General features: G+C 39.3%; 1 protein-coding gene and 1 pseudogene across 2 annotated transcripts; both read right to left on the reverse strand.

Annotated features, from left to right (window-relative positions):
• Positions 1–1,078: 1,078 nt before the first annotated feature.
• On the reverse strand, positions 1,079–11,842 carry LOC310865856 (uncharacterized protein; the record flags this gene model as incomplete). Its single annotated transcript, XM_083775065.1, is given in 5 exon segments — positions 1,079–2,117; positions 2,119–2,152; positions 2,155–2,722; positions 3,659–3,851; positions 10,191–11,842. Coding segments are annotated over 5 exon segments (3,486 nt in total).
• A 5,065-nt stretch (positions 11,843–16,907) lies between these two features.
• On the reverse strand, positions 16,908–18,540 carry LOC310865931 (zinc finger protein RFP-like; annotated as a pseudogene). The gene has a single exon. The product of its transcript is annotated as a zinc finger protein RFP-like (transcript).
• Between the last annotated feature and the right edge of the window lie 2,509 nt (positions 18,541–21,049).

The raw sequence follows: 21,049 nt of genomic DNA on the forward strand, positions 1-21,049 counted from the left end.
TCACACCTGTGTGAAGTGAGGGGCACTCTTATCATCGTACATCATCCTGACGTAAAATAGACACATATTATGCCTATTTGCTCATACTATGACGTAAAATTCTCCATTCATTGTCAATGGGAATTTAATGTTTGTGTGGACATTATGGACACTAAGTCAATTTGCTCAGACACATATGTAAATTGTCCATTTAATGTCAATGGGAATTTGTGTAGGACGAAAATACCGATTTGCTCAGACACATAGATTCTCAGTTTGTTGTCAATGGGAATTTAATGTTTGTAAATCTACACTAATAGCTGAATATAGGAGGGACTAGCGCCCCTAAAAATACTAGGGTAAGCATATCGGCCAACTACAAAATGAGTGAAATTCAATTGGTGCACAGACTGCTATACAATATAGGCTACATTATTACAATGGCTCATGCATTTTTTCATTTTTATCTTTAATTGATAACACATCCACATAAACAATTATTAACATCAACATCATTACATATTTTTAATTAACAATTCTGTAGTAATTGCTTTAATGTACAAGACTAACAATGAAACATTGCATTTCCTGATTAAGAATTAATTCACATTAACATTTTGTGGCATCTTTGGTCTCGGGGGGGGGGAGGGGTGGGTGGGATTGTATGTTTTTGTGTTCCTTGCTTTTGCTGTTATGTGTTGTTTTATATGTGTTTTGTTTTCTTTAAGTCATTCGTGTTGTTAACGTGTATTATTGTGATTTGTCTTCAAATAAAAAACTTTGATAACAAAAAAAAAAAAAAAATCACATTAATGAAAATATTGGGTTTACCTTAAACTTGAACGCAATCACATGAAACAAACTAAGTCATTGTACGAAGAAAGGAATATAGATGTCACAGACATACATTTTAAACTAAATATTTACCATATTCATCTCTGGCTGTACTTCAGACAATCATGTAAAAATCATGTCTGTTTATGCAGTAGAATGTGAACAACTCTTAAATGGCATGATTTGAACCAACAGTTGACTAAAACAGTGAATCAACCGTCCATATACATTTTAAAACTAACCTGTTCATGTTAAAGTGAGATTTTTAATCAGTGTGACTGACAGGAGAGATGATCATAGGAGCTGAGTTTTTACCATCATAATTCAAACAGGGATTGAAGTATGGATAGAGTCTCTCAGTGAAGGAGCAGCCACTGAAAGAGTAGAGGTGAACTCTGGACTCCACATCATAAAAGGAGACAAGACCCTCCTCATAATCCACAAACACTCCCACTTTCTGGAGCTTCTCTCTTACAGGGATGAGGACAGCAGAGTCAGCATTAGCCCAGTACTTATTTCCATTCCTCAACAATATAGACCAGTAACCGTTGTTGGGGCTAAGTGTGATTGGTCCCTTCCTGTTGATGGACTCTCTGGCCACTCCTAAAGCCCACGCTGTCTTCCCTTTAACCTGAACCTCATAGTAAAACCTTCCTGAGGAGAAGCTTTGTTTTCCTAAGACACAGGCACATAGAGAGAATCTCTCTTTGTTGTCTGGGAGATCCTTCTCCACTTCTCCATCACTCACTTGTTTTCCATCCTCAGACAGGATGAGGTAGCAGTGTGCTGTATCAGGGTCCAGAGTTACATCCACAGCATATTGCTGGACCCTCCTCAGCTCAGCATCACGCAGCTCCTTCTCTATCTCTTTACTGAGTGTCTTCTCCAGCTGAGCCACAGCTGTCTTCACTGTCCCCAGGTGTGGAGACTGATTTATATTGACCTTTGTCCAGTCCTTGGTGGGTCTCCACCCAGTGTTGATGGATGTGAAGTTCTGGAGGAGGTGGAGGTGGTCTTCAGTGAGTGAAAGCTGCTTCAGCTCAGAGCTTCTCTTCTTTAACTCAGAGATTTCCTGTTGCAGATCTTTAATGAAGCCTTCAGCCTGTTTCTCTGTTGTTTTCTGCTTCTCTTCAATCCCACCAATGAACTCAGCCTGGCTTCTCTCAATACAGCTGATCAGAGCAGTGAAGACCTGCACACTTCCTGCTATCTCTCTCTCTGCATCTTTCTTACTGAGATCTACTGAGTGTTGGACCTCCTGGATCTTCAGTTGTCTCTCCTGGATCATCTGCTGAACCTCAGCCTGTCTGTCCCAGCTCAGCCTTCTTTCCTTCATAGACACAATCTGATGTGACTTGTGCTCTAACTGAGTGCAGAACTGACAAACACAGGTGTGGTCGGTCTTACAGAACATCTCCAAAGGTCTGTCATGTTTCTTACACATATAGTCCTCCAGGTTCTTCACGGGGTCGATTAGTGTGTGTCGTTTTAATGCTGGGACTGTGCGATGACGCTCCAGGTGAGTCTCACAGTAGGAGGTCAGACACATCAGGCAGGACTTCACGGCCTTGAGCTTGTTCTCAGTACAGACGTCACAGGAGACGTCATCTGGTTCAGCAGGTTCTGGGGTTGTGGTTGAAGTTTTCTTCATCTGCTTTGACTTCCTGAACTGATCGGCCATCTCGGAGAGGACTTTATTAACGGAGAACGCTGGTCTCTTGTAGAAGGTTTCTTTGCATAGCGGACACTGACACACATCCTTAGTGTCCCAGTAACGTGTGATGCAGGCGTTGCAGTAGTTGTGTCCACATGGAGTGGTGATCGGATCAGTGAACACATCCAGACAGATAGAACACAGGAACTGCTCTTCAGACAGGAGGCTGCTGCCGGCACACGCCATCTCTACACACTGGAAATAAAAAGTGAAAGAAATGTAGTTATTGAATGAAACAGTTCAATGGTTATAATAACTGGATCTGATGTTTCTTTTGGAACAGTTGTTGACAGTCAGGTACATATTTACACATAGGCAGACAGGCACATGCCTGTGTGATGATAGGCATGTGCCTATGATAGTACATTTACTTAACTACATTTACTCAAGTACTGTACCTTTCTGTACTTTACTTGAGTATTTCCAATTTTCAATACTTTTAATTCTACTCCACTACACTACTACACTAAGGATCAAAATATTATACTTTTACTTGATTATTTTTAGATTTATCATTAAAAAAACATACATTAAGCCCTATATACATTTTGTCCATTTGAAAATAGATGATCTACTTGCTCACAATAGGTTGCGATGCGACACATTGTGAGTTTGTATATCTGCTATTTTCAAAAGATCTTTTTGAATACTTGAAATGGGACATTCTGTATAAATTAGTTTTGGTAGGCCTACTTTAAGTAGATTTTGATGCCAATACTTTTGTACTTTTACTCAAGTAAATGTTGTGTACAGGACTTTCTACATGGTAGTATTGATACTCTTACAATTTACAATGTAGGCATTTAGCAGACACTCTTAATCCAGAGAGATTTACATTAAGCAAGAACAAAAAGCATGGCAATACATCACATATGTAAAAAAAAGTAGTTATCATGAACCATACATAAGCTAAGAACGTAACAGTGGAATATCTATGAAACTATATGCATGTATAGGCCTACTTTATAGTGCTGTCTACATAAAATGCTATGAGTGTACATAAAATGCTATCTTAAATTACATAAATTGGGCCTTTGCATATGCCTGTAAATTTGTGCTACGGGCCATGATGGAGTCTGAAGAGGTGGGTTTTCAGACTACAGCGGCAGATTGGAAGAACCCCGCTCTCACTGGCGGGGTTACTAGTACTACGAATAGATAGAGATATCCACGCTTTGGGGGCGAGCTATCCACGGCTTTGGGGCGAGCCGTCTTCACTTTCCAAAATTCCGGGGCGACCGTACTTCTCTTTTCGCGGGGGCGAATTGGAAAAGAGGCGAGCGTACCCGTTACCAGTACGAATAGTGCCTCAGGCCCATTCTGGCTTTAACACGGGCGGAACTGTTGACAGGTACATTATTGAAACTGAGGATATCAAAGAATAGTATAAGATCATGTATGGATATATACATTCTCTGTCAATGAATGATACATATTGTAGCTGTCCCAACAATGGGTATTTTGTAATATTCTATTTTATTGCTTACCTTTCTGAAAATGTATAATATGTGAACATATGTATGTTTATTTGGGTACATATTGTATTTGCATGCTGATGGATAAATTTAAATAGGATCCATCTTTTAATAATGATAGGTTTGAAAGGACTGTATAATTTAGAAAACATTGTAAATCTATAACTTCAAATAACTCAGCATGATTACCAATTAAATACCGTGCTGTATTTACCTTGAAAATGAGTGAATAGCCCTTTAAATGACCATCACTGTACCAAAAATTGAAACATACCTTAAAAAATGATTTGGAGGCAGGATGAGAGCTCGGAGAGAGCTTAAAGTTTAACAAACGGAGAGAGCTTAAAGTTTAACAATTATTTTAGTCGGTATAAAGTCAATTTACATAGAGAATGTGCTACATGGTTCAGAATATTATTTACATCAATATAATTTAGAATAATCAATTGTTGATTCCAAAAAGAACCCGAAGCTAAACTCCGGAACTGAACTGAACTGAACTGAACTGAACTTCACAGCATTTGTTCCAGGCTAAATACTGTAGATCACGTCAGATTTGTTGATAAAGTTCATTGGCTGGAGATGTTTCATGTCCGCAATGTCAGATGACAAAACCAGTGTTGGCGCTCCCTCATTAGTCCAACGCCTAGATGATGAGGATGGCGCTCATGTCCTCTGTCCCGCACATGGATGCCCATTGAAGCCTGGAGAGCGGCAGCGCCTAGGCAGGCGTTGCCAGGCAACCTGTAGATAACTTCTTTCCCTGCCAAGTTACTAGGCCAAGGTCAAACTAGACTGATAACACAGCAGCTGCATATCAAATTAAAAACAGCGCCTACAGTATTGAAAGTTTTGTGGCTGAAGGCAGACCCCATGGAGACTGAATAAGGAGTCACACGATTTTAAATGGGACAGATGAAAACATATTTTTTTTTTTTTTTTTTTTTTGCGGCTTACGCCTTTTATTGATTTTTTAAGGGACAGATAGTAGGCTGACAGGAAACGGGAGAGAGATGGGGGGATGACATGCGGTAAAGGCCGTGTCGGGTCCGGGAGTCGAACCCGCGGCACACCGCGACTGGATCACCAGTCCGGTGCCCAGACCGTTACGCTACGGCCTGGGCCGATGAAAACATATTTTGACCAATATGAATGACATGACATTATAGATGATAAGGAGAACAACAGGCAGTAGGTTAAGAGTAATATGATGAATAAGGACAATATTAATGATCCGGCCTGGCTCATAGTTCAGAAGAATAGGAGAATATGAGACATTGACCACTGGACATTAGTTTGTAAACACAGATAAGACCCTTTTTATCTATCACATGCTGTGTGTGGTGCCTGGTCCTTTATTGCTGTTCATTATGACCTAGCATGCAGGAGCAGAGCCCTGTGATTAGAGTGAGGCAGCATTGATTGCACCTGTGTGAGCTGAACTCCTAAAATAATCTGCAGAAGGTGCACACGGTATGTTACATGTTGTTTTCTTTGTAAACAGTGTTGTTTAATTGTTTGTGTACATCTCATTGTGTTTGTTTATATATAATACGGACATCATGATTGACTGACAACAAGGACATTCATATTTCATGTTTCATTGTGTTTAAAAGGATATCGTTGTGTTTTGTGTTGCAGTTTTTCACGTTGTCTTGGGGAAATAAACAACACTTCAGGGACACTTCACCCTTTTTGCAAAAATAATATATGTTAATGACGTTTAGCAGATTTAGAACACTTTCCTGGGGGATAGATCCTTTATGTGTGTAATATGTGGTTTTAGGTATTTTAGATTTGAGCAGTGAGCAGATCCACTCCTCTCCCAAATCTCTCCTCATCCATTTCTATGAAAGTTAGTAAATCAAGACTTGTGTGGTATGACTGTACTGATAGAACTCCGTGTGATCATTGTTACTGTACATGTGCAGATAAAAATCACACCTGTGTGAAGTGAGGGGTGCTCTTGATTGATTTGAACTGGCAGGTGAATCAGTAAATTAACCTTCCATATACACCTTTATTGTCTTAAATGAAAACCTTTTAGTGAAGCTGAGGTTTAGTCTAATCTGTGTGATTGACAGGAGAGATTATCAGAGGAGCAGAGTTTATACCACCATATTTCAAATGGTGGTATAAATGAGGTGAAGAACAAACAGTTGCTGTTCCACAGCCTTTCTGACTTACGTTTGCTCTTGGACGCACACAGGTTGGAGGGTTGCAGGAGGTGGTAGAAGGTGGAGGTTTATGTTTGGGAGACAGGCAGCAGTGGTTTGGTGATCTGGGCTTTGGGAAATGAGTGCAGCTAGGCCACTTATATAGCCTCCCACACCTGTGCGTGGCCAGGGAACAACCTGCCATTCAATCAGGCCTGATTGGATTGATGAGCCTCTCCATGAGCCTTTTGACACTGGGACTGAAGAAAGGATACAGTCTCTCAGTGAAGGAGCAGCCAGTGAAAGAGTAGAGGTGAACTCTGGACTCCACATCATAAAAGGAGACCAGACCCTCCTCATAATCCACAAACACTCCCACTTTCTGGAGCTCCTCTCTTACAGGGAGGAGGACAGGAGGGTCAGCATCAGCCATGCACAACTCAATACAAAGTTTGTATTGAGTTATAAGTACAAAGGTCTTCAAAAAAGGCATCAAAATATACTCACAGCTACAGTAGCCTACCAGCAAACCCTATAGCTGCAGAATGTCTATTGGATTGTAATTATTAATCCATTGATATTTTGTTATGTGCTTGTGCTATATAATATGTATGTGCTGCACTGCAGCACATACATACTGTATGGAATCACTATGTAAAGCAAAAGTACCTTGAATGTACGGTCAAATTCCACCTGTTTAAGTTAACATTTGTACGCTCAGTTACATAATTATGTAATATTACGTTGCAGTAGATTATTACATTATGATCTATTGCACTAAAAAGGCCTGTTGTCTGTTGTCTTGTTGTCTTTTTGTTTTTGTAAAGTTGTCAATTTGTGTCAATGTAGGACATCGTTTATTAGGCCTACTGATGCAATAACGTGATTCGTGAAAATCAAGTTATTGCAATAGATTTGAAGGCCTTTTGATAAGGCTCTAGTGAATGAATACATTATTTTCTTTCTTTCTTTTTTGGTCACGAAATGTTACATTTATTAGGACAGGAGATTGTGTCAACTTTTGTAGGCCCATTATATCTAGGCATATTACCGTTAAACATATCTGTGTGTCCTGAACCATGAGAATGAACAGGATAAATTATGTACAACAATTCAACTTATTTCATGTTCAACAGAAGAGAAAAGGTTTTCAGCTGAGAAAGACATTTCTTTATTTACCAGACATGAAGCAGAATGCACAATGTCAAAGAGTGGCCACCAGGGGTCAGATAATACTGTCTATCAGTGCCTAAAGCCCATGGAGGACGTTGCAACATTTACATAACTTTACTGAATATCTAAATCTTGTTCATATCAATACACTATTTTAAGAATTGCTTCCTCAAAAACTTCTTCAAACTAACAATTGTATGTTTGTTAGGCACAATAAAAATAAAACAATACATGGGGGACTAAATTAATTTTGCTTCTATATGCCACCAAAATGTGGAACGCCCTACCAACAGTCATGAAGACATGCACATTTTGTAAACAAGTGTAATGCTTTATGGTGTCGTCCACTCACAGTTAACAGTCTTTGTATTGAGTTGTAGGCCTACTTGAAATGTACTGTAATTCTGCAAACTGTTAATAAATCAATCAAATTAATCGATCAACGGGCCCAGGCCGTAGCGTAACGGTCTGGGCACCGGACTGGTAATCCAGTCGCAGTGTGCCGCGGGTTCGACTCCCGGACCCGACACGGCCTTTACTGCATGTCATCCCCCCATCTCTCTCCCGTTTCCTGTCAGCCTACTGTCTGTCCCTTCAAAAATCAATAAAAGGCGTAAGCAAAAAAATATCTTAAAAAAAAATAATAATAATAATCGATCAAAAAACATGGGTCTTTTGGCTACCATTTGGTTCATTCTCAGGGGGTTTTAGGCATTGATTGCTCCCAGAAACTCCCAAAGTAGAGTAGCCGTTAAGACTGTAAACATCCTATCCTACGTCGTGGAAAAGTATAATCATATTTATTTGAAGCATTATTACATTGTAGCCTACAAATGCACTGTTACAAGTGAAATACGTATTAAAATGTTTTAAGTGTCTATTTGTACGTCTCTAAATGTTTTTGATGAATTGAACAAGGTGGACCCTATTGTAAACAAGTGTAATGCTTTATTGGGTCGTCCACTCACAGTTAACAGTCTTTGTATTGAGTTGTGCTTGAAATGTACTGCAATTCTGCAAACTGTTAATAAATATTTCTATCAATCAATCAAAATTGTTTACTATGATGTGTGATCATTGTTACTGTACATCTGCAGATAAAAATCACACCTGTGTGAAGTGAGGGGCACTCTTATCATCGTACATCATGACGTAAAATAGACACTATTATGCCTATTTGCTCATACTATGACGTAAAATTCTCCATTCATTGTCAATGTTTGTGTGGACATAATGGACACTAAGGCCCAATCCCAATTCGTTTTTTAACCCTACCCCTCAGCCCTTGCCCCTTCCCCTTGTCCCTACATAATGAGTGTCAAGGGGTAGGGAGATAAATCATCCCCCTAGGAATTGGAATGTCCCTAAATATTGAACGTCCCTTGTAGATATTGATATACAACCTGTTCTCAGAAATTAGCTGATCTGCAAGCTCACTACAGGCCAGTGGTCCCCAAACTTTGATGGCATTTCTGTCTCTAGGACCCCCAATTTATATTGTAATATCAATGTTAATTAACTCTGAGAGTGTACAAACTATCATTTAGCCCATAACCCACTTTGTGTATATTCACACGTCTCTTAATTTTTTGATGAATTGAAAATGGTGGGCCCTATTGTAAACAAGTGTAATGCTTTATGGTGTCGTCCACTCACAGTTAACAGTTTTTGTATTTGGTTGTACTTGAAATGTACTGTAATTCTGCATACTGTTAAATATTTCAATCAATCAAAATTGTGTACTATGATAGAACTCCATGTGTGATCATTGTTACTGTACATGAGTAGATAAAAATCACACCTGTGTGAAGTGAGGGGCACTCTTATCATCGTACATCATCCTGACGTAAAATAGACACTATTATGCCTATTTGCTCATACTATGACGTAAAATTCTCCATTCATTGTCAATGGGAATTTAATGTTTGTGTGGACATAATGGACACTAAGCCAATTTGCTCAGACACATATGATGTAAATTGTCCATTCAATGTCAATGGGAATTTGTGTAGGACGAAAATACCGATTTGCTCAGGCACATAGATTCTCAGTTTGTTGTCAATGGGAATTTAATGTTTGTAAATCTACACTAATAGCTGAATATAGGAGGGACTAGCACCCCTAAAAATACTAGGGTAAGCATATCGGCCAACTACAAAATGAGTGAAATTCAATTGGTGCACAGACTGCTATACAATATAGGCTACATTATTACAATGGCTCATGTATTTTTTCATTTTATCTTTAATTGATAACACATCCACATCATTACATATTTTTAATTAACAATTCTGTAGTAATTGCTTTAATGTACAAGACTAACAATGAAACATTGCATTTCCTGATTAAGAATTAATTCACATTAACATTTTGTGGCATCTTTGGTCTTGGGGGGGAGGGGTGGGTGGGATTGTTTGTTTTTGTGTTCCTTGCTTTTGCTGTTATGTGTTGTTTTATTTTCTTTAAGTCATTCATGTTGTTAACGTGTATTATTGTGATTTGTCTTAAAATAAAAAACATTTGATAACAAAAAAAAAGAATTAACTCACATTAATGAAAATATTGGGTTTACCTTAAACTTGAACGCAATCACATGAAACAAACTAAGTCATTGTATGAAGAAAGGAATATAGATGTCACAGACAGAATACATTTTAAACTAAATATTTTTATACTCAAATACTCAATTTATCATATTCATCTCTGGCTGTACTTCAGACAATCATGTAAAAATCATGTCTGTTTATGCAGTAGAATATGAACAACTCTTAAATGGCATGATTTGAACCAACAGTTGACTAAAACGGTGAATCAACCGTCCATATACATTTTAAAACTAACCTGTTAAACTGAGATTTTTAATCAGTGTGACTGACAGGAGAGATGATCAGAGGAGCTGAGTTTTTACCATCATAATTCAAACAGGGACAGAAGTATGGATAGAGTCTCTCAGTGAAGGAGCAGCCACTGAAAGAGTAGAGGTGAACTCTAGACTCCACATCATAAAAGGAGACCAGACCCTCCTCATAATCCACAAACACTCCCACTTTCTGGAGCTTCTCTCTCACAGGGAGGAGGACAGAAGGGTCAGCAACAGCCTCGTACTTATTTCCATTCATCATCAACCCTATAGACCAGTAACCGTTGTTGGGGGTCAGTGTGGTTGGTCCCTTCCTGTTGATGGACTCTCTGGCCACTCCTAAAAACCACGCTGTCTTCCCTTTAACCTGAACCTCATAGTAAAACCTCCCTGAGGAGAAGCTTTGTTTTCCTAAGACAGATAAATAACGGGAGAATCTCTCTTTGTTGTCTGGGAGATCCTTCTCCACGTCTCCATGACTCACTTGTTTTCCATCCTCAGACAGGATGAGGTTGCAGTGTGCTGTATCAGGGTCCAGAGTCACATCCACAGCATATTTCTGGACCCTCCTCAGCTCAGCATCACGCAGCTCCTTCTCTATCTCTTTACTGAGTGTCTTCTCCAGCTGAGCCACAGCTGTCTTCACTGTCCCCAGGTGTGGAGACTGATGGACGTTGACCTTTGTCCAGTCCTTGGTGGGTCTCCACCCAGTGTTGATGGATGTGAAGTTCTGGAGGAGGTGGAGGTGGTCTTCAGTGAGTGAAAGCTGCTTCAGCTCAGAGCTTCTCTTCTTTAACTCAGAGATTTCCTGTTGCAGATCTTTAATGAAGCCTTCAGCCTGTTTCTCTGTTGTTTTCTGCTTCTCTTCAATCCCACCAATGAGCTCAGCCTGGCCTCTCTCAATACAGCTGATCAGAGCAGTGAAGACCTGCACACTTCCTGCTATCTCTCTGTCTGCATCTTTCTTACTGAGATCTACTGAGTGTTGGACCTCCTGGACCTTCAGTTGTCTCTCCTGGATCATCTGCTGAACTTCAGCCTCTGTCTCTCCCAGCTCAGCCTTCTTTCCTTCATATGCCTCTTTCATAGACACAATCTGATGTAACTTGTGGTCTGACTGAGTGCAGAACTGACAAACACACGTGTGGTCGGTCTTACAGAACATCTCCAGAGGTTTGTCATGTTTCTTACACATATAGTCTTCCAGGTTCTTCACAGGGTCGATTAGTGTGTGTCGTTTTAATCCTAAGACTCTGTGATGAGGCTCCAGGTGAGTCTCACAGTAGGAGGTCAGACACATCAGGCAGGACTTCACGGCCTTAAGCTTGTTCTCAGTACAGACGTCACAGGAGACGTCATCTGGTTCAGCAGGTTCTGGGGTTGTGGTTGAAGTTTTCTTCAGCTGCTTTGACTTCCTGAACTGATCAGCCATCTCGGAGAGGACTTTATTAACGGAGAACGCTGGTCTCTTGTAGAAGGTTTCTTTGCATAGTGGACACTGACACACATCCTTAGTGTCCCAGTAACGTGTGATGCAGGCGTTGCAGTAGTTGTGTCCACATGGAGTGCTGATCGGATCAGTGAACACATCCAGACAGATAGAACACAGGAACTGCTCTTCAGACAGGAGGCTGCTGCCGGCACACGCCATCTCTACACACTGGAAATAAAAAGTGAAAGAAATGTAGTTCTTGAATGAAACAGTTCAATGGTTATAATAACTCGATCTGATGTTTCTTTTGGAACAGTTGTTGACAGTCAGGTACATATTTACACATAGGCAGACGGGCACATGCCTGTGTGATGATAGGCATGTGCCTATGATAGTACATTTACTTAACTACATTTACTCAAGTACTGTACCTTTCTGTACTTTACTTGAGTATTTCCAATACTTTAAATTCTACTCCACTACTACACTACGGATCAAAATATTATACTTTTACTTCATTATTTGTAGATTTATCATTACAAAACATACAAAATAGATGATCTACTAGCTCACAATAGGTTGCGATGCGACACATTGTGAGTTTGTATATCTGCTATTTTCAAAAGATCTTTTTATACATTTGAATACTTGAAATGGGACATTCTGTATAAATGAGTTTTGGTACTTAAGTATATTTTGATGCCAAAACATTTGTACTTTTACTCAAGTAAATGTTGTGTTTATGCACTGTCAAATAGGTATAGGCCTACATCTATTCTAAGGTACCATATACCTGTATAGACATTATTATCCTGCTCATTACTGTGCGGAAATATACATAAATCTTCGTGTTTTCTTGTATATTCTCGTAAATCAAATCCCCAAAGATCATTAATATTAGATTTACAATTAACAGTTCTATAGTAATTGCTTTAAAGTACAAGACTGACAATAATACATTAGTATTCCTGATAAACATTATTCATGCTCTTTAATTTAAAAACAATGTCAAACTGGAAGGCAATACAATAAAACACACAATCAAGTCTTTGTACTAACAAAGAAAAGATTTCAACAGTCAGATATAGAATAGGAGCGACAGTAATCAATGACTTGATTTGAACTGGCAGGTGAATCTGTAAATTAACCTTCCATAATTATACACCTTTATTGTCTTAAATGAAAACCTTTTAGTGAAGCTGAGGTTTAGTCTAATCTGTGTGATTGACAGGAGAGATTATCAGAGGAGCAGAGTTTATACCACCATATTTCAAATGGTGGTATAAATGAGGTGAAGAACAAACAGTTGCTGTTCCACAGCCTTTCTGACTTACGTTTGCTCTTGGACGCACACAGGTTGGAGGGTTGCAGGAGGTGGTAGAAGGTGGAGCTTTATGTTTGGGAGACAGGCAGCAGTGGTTTGGTGATCTGGGCTTTGGGAAATGAGTGCAGCTAGGCCACTTATATAGCCTCCCACACCTGTGCGTGGCCAGGGAACAACCTGCCATTCAATCAGGCCTGATTGGATTGATGAGCCTCTCCATGAGCCTTTTGACACTGGGACTGAAGAAAGGATACAGTCTCTCAGTGAAGGAGCAGCCAGTGAAAGAGTAGAGATGAACTCTGGTCTCCACATCATAAAAGGAGACCAGACCCTCCTCATAATCCACAAACACTCCCACTTTCTGGAGCTTCTCTCTTACAGGGAGGAGGACAGGAGGGTCAGCAGCAGCCATGCACAACTCAATACAAAGTTTGTATTGAGTTGTGCTTGAACTGTACTGTAATTCTGCAAACTGTTAATAAATACTTCAATCAATCAATCAAGCTATAAGTACAAAGGTCTTCAAAAAAGGCATCAAAATATACTCACAGCCACAGTAGCCTACCAGCAAACCCTATAGCTGCAGAATGTCTATATTGGATTGTAATTATTAATGCATTGATATTTTGGCACATACATACTGTATGGAATCACTATGTAAAGCAAAAGTAAAATTCCACCTGTTTAAGTTAACATTTGTACGCTCAGTTACATAATTATGTAATATTACGTTGCAGTAGATTATTAGATTATGATCTATTGCACAAAAAAAAAGGCCTGTTGTCTTCAATTTACTTTATACAACATGTCATCAAGTTGACTTGATGATGAAAAGCAATATGGATGTATTTTTGTTTTTGTAAAGTTGTCCATTTGTGTCAATGTAGGACATCGTTTATTAGGCCTACTGATGCATTAACATGATTCGTGAAAATCAAGTTATTGCAATAGATTTGAAGGCCTTTTGATACGGCTCTAGTGAATGAATACATTAATTTCTTTCTTTCTTTTTTGGTAACGAAATGTTACATTTATTAGGACAGGAGATTGTGTCAACTTTTGTAGGCCCATTATATCTAGGCATATTACTGTTAAACATATCTGTGTGTCCTGAACCATGAGAATGAACAGGAGAAATTATGTACAACAATTCAACTTATTTCATGTTCAACAGAAGAGAAAAGGTTTTCAGCTGAGAAAGACATTTCTTTATTTACCAGACATGAAGCAGAATGCACAATGTCAAAGAGTGGCCACCAGGGGTCAGATAATACTGTCTATCAGTGCCTAAAGCCCATGGAGGACGTTCCAACATTTACATAACTTTACTGAATATCTAAATCTTCTTCATATCAATACACTATTTAAAAAATTGCTTCCTCAAAAACTTCTTCAAACTAACAATTGTATGTTTGTTAGGCACAATAAAAATAAAACAATACATGGGGGACTAAATTAATTTCGCTTCTATATGCCACCAAAATGTGGAACGCCCTACCAACAGTCATCAAGACATGAGAATCCCTTGACTCCTTCAAAACTGCACTAAAAAGGGCACCTACGGACGGCTGCAATTCGAAACTGGCCCCCGTAAAATCTGAATTCCCCCCCCCCCCCCTTTTCCCCCTCACTGTATATGTTTCTTTTCCCCTTTTACCTCCTCTATGATGATTTCCCGTTTTGACTATATAGTTGTGTATATTCACACGTCTCTTAATGATTTGATGAATTGAAAATGGTGGGCCCTATTGTAAACAAGTGTAATGCTTTATGGTGTCGTCCACTCACAGTTAACAGTTTTTGTATTTGGTTGTACTTGAAATGTACTGTAATTCTTAAAACTGTTAATAAATCAATCAAATTAATCAATCAAAAAACATGGGTCTTTTTGGCTACCATTTGGTTCATTCTCAGGGGGTTTTAGGCATTGATTGCTCCCAGAAACTCCCAAAGTAGAGTAGCCGTTAAGACTGTAAACATCCTATCCTACGTTGTGGAAAAGTATAATCATATTTATTTGAAGCAATATTACATTGTAGCCTACAAATGCACTGTTACAAGTGAAATATGTATTAAAATGTTTTAAGTGTCTATTTGTACTAGAGACTTTGTCTCTAAATGTTTTGGATGAATTGAACAAGGTGGACCCCAAGTGTAATGCTTTATTGGGTCGTCCACTCACAGTTAACAGTCTTTACAATTTACAATTACAATTTAGGCATTTAGCAGACGCTCTTAATCCAGAGCGATTTACAATAATCAAGAACAAAAGCATGGGAATACATCACAAAAGCATTTATCATAAAACATACGTAAGCTAAGAAAGTAACAGTGGAATATCTATATTATGAGACTATACATATAAACTATATATATATATATATACACTACTATGCTATACATAATGTACTATGGCGTGCTATGACTATATACAATGCAATTATAGTGCCGTCTACATAACATGCTATAAGTCTGTATCAGATGCTATCTAAGTCTACAGAAAATAATGCTATCTAAGGGGGTAGGGTAAGTGCTATGGGCCATGGAGTCTGAAAAGGTGGGTTTTCAGACTACGGCGGAAGATTGGGAGTGATGCTGCAGTTCTGACTGCAATGGGTTTTGGAGCCAGAAGGGAGAAGAATTTGGGACGTGTGGAGCGTTGTCCCGGCGTTTTTAATGAGGGTACTTCCAGCTTCCCTGCGTTGGCTGATCTGAGTGCGCGGGAGGGTTTGTAGGGTTCAATCATACTTGCAAGATATGGGGGAGCCATACCTTTGGTTGCCTTGAATGCCAGCATCAGAGTTTTGTATTCTGTGCAGGCAGCGACCGGGAGCCAGTGGAGGGAGCGGAGCAGGGGGGAGACATGTGAGAATTTTGGCTGGTTGAAGACCAAGCGAGCTGCGGCATTTTGGATCAGCTGGAGAGGCTTAAGTGCACATGCTGGTAGGCCAGTAAGGAGGGAGTTACAATAGTCGAGTTTTGACAAGACTGTTGTCTGGATTAGGAGCTGGGCTGATTCCTGGGTGAGGAATGGTCTAATTCGTCGTATATTATAGAGTGTGAACCTACAGGATCGAGTGACAGCCGTGATGTGAGCTTTGAACGAGAGCTGACTGTCCAGGACAACACCGAGGTTTGTATTGAGTTGTGCTTGAAATGTACTGTAATTCTGCAAACTGTTAATAAATATTTCAATCAATCAATATTGTGTACTATGATAGAACTCCATGTGTGATCATTGTTACTGTACATGTGCAGATAAAAATCACACCTGTGTGAAGTGAGGGGCGCTCTAAGCCAATTTGCTCAGACACGTGATGTAAATTGTCCATTCAATGTTAATGGGAATTTAATGTTCGTAAATCTACACTAATAGCTGAATATAGGAGGGACTAGCGCCCCTCAAAAATACTAGGGTAAGCATATCGGCCAACTACAAAATGAGTGAAATTCAATTGGTGCACAGACTGCTATACAATATAGGCTACATTACAATGGCTCATGTATTTTTTCATTTTATCTTTAATTGATAACACATCCACATAAACAATTATCAACATCATTACATATTTTTAATTAACAATTCTGTAGTAATTGCTTTAATGTACAAGACTAACAATGAAACATTGCATTTCCTGATTAAGAATTAATTCACATTAATGAAAATATTGGGTTTACCTTAAACTTGAACACAATCACATGAAACACAAGTCATTGTACGAAGAAAGGAATATAGATGTCTCACAGACAGAATACATTTTTTAAACTAAATATTTTGATACTCAATTTAATATTAATCTCTGGCTGTACTTCAGACAATCATGTAAAATCATGTCTGTTTATGCAGTAGAATATGAACAACTCTTAAATGGCATGATTTGAACCAACAGTTGACTAAAACTGTGAATCAACCGTCCATATACATTTTAAAACTAACCTGTTCATGTTAAAGTGAGATTTTTAATCAGTGTGACTGACAGGAGAGATGATCAGAGGAGCAGAGTTTTTACCATCATCATGTAGTCCAGTATCGAAGTATGGATAGTCTCTCAGTGAAGGAGCAGCCACTGAAAGAGTAGAGATGAACTCTGGACTCCACATCATAAAAGGAGACCAGACCCTCCTCATAATCCACAAACACTCCCACTTTCTGGATCTTCTCTCTCACAGGGAGGACAGTAGGGTCAGCAGCAGCCCAGTACTTATTTCCATTCCTCAACACTATAGACCAGTAACCGTTGTTGGGGCTCAGTGTGATTGGTCCCTTCCTGTTGATGGACTCTCTGGCCACTCCTAAACCCCACTCAGTCTTCCCTTTAACCTGAACCTCATAGTAAAACCTTCCTGAGGAGAAGCTTTGTTTTCCTAAGACAGAGGCACATGAAGAGAATCTCTCTTTGTTGTCTGGGAGATTCTTCTCCACGTCTCCATCACTCACTTGTTTTCCATCCTCAGACAGGATGAGGTCGCAGTGTGCTGTATCAGGGTCCAGAGTTACATCCACAGCATATTGCTGGACCCTCCTCAGCTCAGCATCACGCAGCTCCTTCTCTATCTCTTTACTGAGTGTCTTCTTCAGCTGAGCCACAGCTGTCTTCACTGTCCCCAGGTGTGGAGACTGATGGACCTTGACCTTTGTCCAGTCCTTGGTGGGTCTCCACCCAGTGTTGATGGATGTGAAGTTCTGGAGGAGGTCTTCAGTGAGTGAGAGTTGCTTCAGCTCAGAGCTTCTCTTCTTTAACTCAGATATTTCCTGTTGCAGATCTTTAATGAAGCCTTCAGCCTGTTTCTCTGTCGTTTTCTGCTTCTCTTCAATCCCACCAATGAGCTCAGCCTGGCTTCTCTCAATACAGCTGATCAGAGCAGTGAAGACCTGCACACTGTCTGCCATCTCTCTGTCTGCATCTTTCTTACTGAGATCTACTGAGTGTTGGACCTCCTGGACCTTCAGTTGTCTCTCCTGGATCATCTGCTGAACTTCAGCCTCTGTCTGTCCCAGCTCAGCCTTCTTTCCTTCATATGCCTCTTTCATAGACACAATCTGATGTAACTTGTGGTCTGACTGAGTGAACTGACAAACACAGGTGTGGTCGGTCTTACAGAACATCTCCAAAGGTCTGTCATGTTTCTGACACATATAGTCCTCCAGGTTCTTCACAGGGTCGATTAGTGTGTGTCGTTTTAATGCTGGGACTGTGCGATGACGCTCCAGGTGAGTCTCACAGTAGGAGGTCAGACACATCAGGCAGGACTTCACGGCCTTGAGCTTGTTCTCAGTACAGACGTCACAGGAGACGTCATCTGGTTCAGCAGGTTCTGGGGTTGTGGTTGAAGTTTTCTTCAGCTGCTTTGACTTCCTGAACTGATCAGCCATCTCGGAGAGGACTTTATTAACGGAGAACGCTGGTCTCTTGTAGAAGGTTTCTTTGCATAGCGGACACTGACACACATCCTTAGTGTCCCAGTAACGTGTGATGCAGGCGTTGCAGTAGTTGTGTCCACATGGAGTTGTGATCGGATCAGTGAACACATCCAGACAGATAGAACACAGGAACTGCTCTTCAGACAGGAGGCTGCTGCCGGCACACGCCATCTCTACACACTGGAAATAAAAAGTGAAAGAAATGTAGTTCTTGAATTAAACGGTTCAATGGTTATAATAACTCGATCTGATGTTTCTTTTGGAACAGTTGTTGACAGTCAGGTACATATTTACACATAGGCAGACAGGCACATGCCTGTGTGATGATAGGCATGTGCCTATGATAGTACATTTACTTAACTACATTTACTCAAGTACTGTACCTTTCTGTACTTTACTTGAGTATTTCCAATACTTTTAATTCTACTCCACTACTACATTACGGATCAAAATATTATACTTTTACTTCGTTATTTTTAGATCTATCATTACAAAACATACATTAAGCATACATTACATGCATTAAGCCCTATATATATTTCGTCCATTTGAAAATAGATGATCTACTAGCTCACAATAGGTTGCGATGCGACGCATTGTGAGTTTGTATATCTGCCATTTTCAAAAGATCTTTTTATACATTTGAATACTTGAAATGGGACATTCTGTATAAATGAGTTTTGGTACATTAGGTATATTTTGATGCCAAAACTTTTGTACTTTTACTAGTAAGTAAATGTTGTGTTTATGCACTGTCAAATAGGTCTAGGCCTACATCTATTCTAAGGTAGCATATACCTGTATAGACATATTATCCTGCTCATTACTGTGCGGAAATATACATAAATCTTCGTGTTTTCTTGTACATTCTCGTAAATCAAATCCCCAAAGATCATTAATATTAGATTTACAATTAACAGTTCTATAGTAATTGCATTAAAGTACAAGACTGACAATACATTAGTATTCCTGATAAACATTATTCATGCTCCTTAATTTAAAAACAATGTCAAACTGGAAGGCAATAAAATAAAACACACAATCAAGTCGTTGTACTATTAACAAAGAAATGAAGAAAAGATTTCAACAGTCAGATATAGAATAGGAGCGACAGTAATCAATGACTTGATTTGAACTGGCAGGTGAATCTGTAAATTAACCTTCCATAATTATACACCTTTATTGTCTTAAATGAAAACCTTTTAGTGAAGCTGAGGTTTAGTCTAATCTGTGTGATTGACAGGAGAGATTATCAGAGGAGCAGAGTTTATACCACCATATTTCAAATGGTGGTATAAATGAGGTGAAGAACAAACAGTTGCTGTTCCACAGCCTTTCTGACTTACGTTTGCTCTTGGACGCACACAGGTTGGAGGGTTGCAGGAGGTGGTAGAAGGTGGCGGTTTATGTTTGGGAGACAGGCAGCAGTGGTTTGGTGATCTGGGCTTTGGGAAATGAGTGCAGCTAGGCCACTTATATAGCCTCCCACACCTGTGCGTGGCCAGGGAACAACCTGCCATTCAATCAGGCCTGATTGGATTGATGAGCCTCTCCATGAGCCTTTTGACACTAGGACTGAAGAAAGGATAGAGTCTCTCAGTGAAGGAGCAGCCAGTGAAAGAGTAGAGATGAACTCTGGACTCCACATCATAAAAGGAGACCAGACCCTCCTCATAATCCACAAACACTCCCACTTTCTGGAGCTCCTCTCTTACAGGGAGGAGGACAGGAGGGTCAAGAAAGCTATAAGTACAATGGTCTTCAAAAAAGGCATCAAAATATACTCACAGCCACAGTAGCCTACCAGCAAACCCTATAGCTGCAGAATGTCTATTGGATTGTAATTATTAATGCATTGATATTTTGTTATGTGCTTGTGCTATATAATATGTATGTGCTGCACTGCAGCACATACATACTGTATGGAATCACTATGTAAAGCAAAAGTACCTCAAAAGTACGGTAAAATTCCACCTGTTTAAGTTAACATTTGTACGCTCAGTTACATAATTATGTAATATTACGTTGCAGTAGATTATTACATTATGATCTATTGCACTAAAAAAAGGCCTGTTGTCTTCAATTTACTTTATACAACATTATGTCATCAAGTTGACTTGATGATGAAAAGCAATATGGATGTATTTTTGTTTTTGTAAAGTTGTCAATTTGTGTCAGTGTAGGACATTGTTTATTAGGCCTACTGATGCAATAACGTGATTCGTGAAAATCAAGTTATTGCAATAGATTTGAAGGCCTTTTGATAAGGCTCTAGTGAATGAATTAATACATTTTCTTTCTTTCTTTTTTGGTAACGAAATGTTACATTTATTAGGACAGGAGATTGTGTCAACTTTTGTAGGCCCATTATATCAATCTAGGCATATTACTGTTAAACATATCTGTGTGTCCTGAACCATGAGGATGAACAGGAGAAATTATGTACAACAATTCAACTTATTTCATGTTCAACAGAAGAGAAAAGGTTTTCAGCTGAGAATAGACATTTCTTTATTTACCAGACATGAAGCAGAATGCACAATGTCAAAGAGTGGCCACCAGGGGTCAGATAATACTGTCTACCAGTGCCTAAAGCCCATGGAGGACGTTCCAACATTTACATAACTTTACTGAATATCTAAATCTTGTTCATATCAATACACTATTTAAAAAATTGCTT

Source organism: Protomyctophum parallelum (genome assembly GCF_964188405.1).
Source record: "Protomyctophum parallelum genome assembly, chromosome: 10".
Lineage (NCBI taxonomy): Eukaryota > Metazoa > Chordata > Actinopteri > Myctophiformes > Myctophidae > Protomyctophum > Protomyctophum parallelum.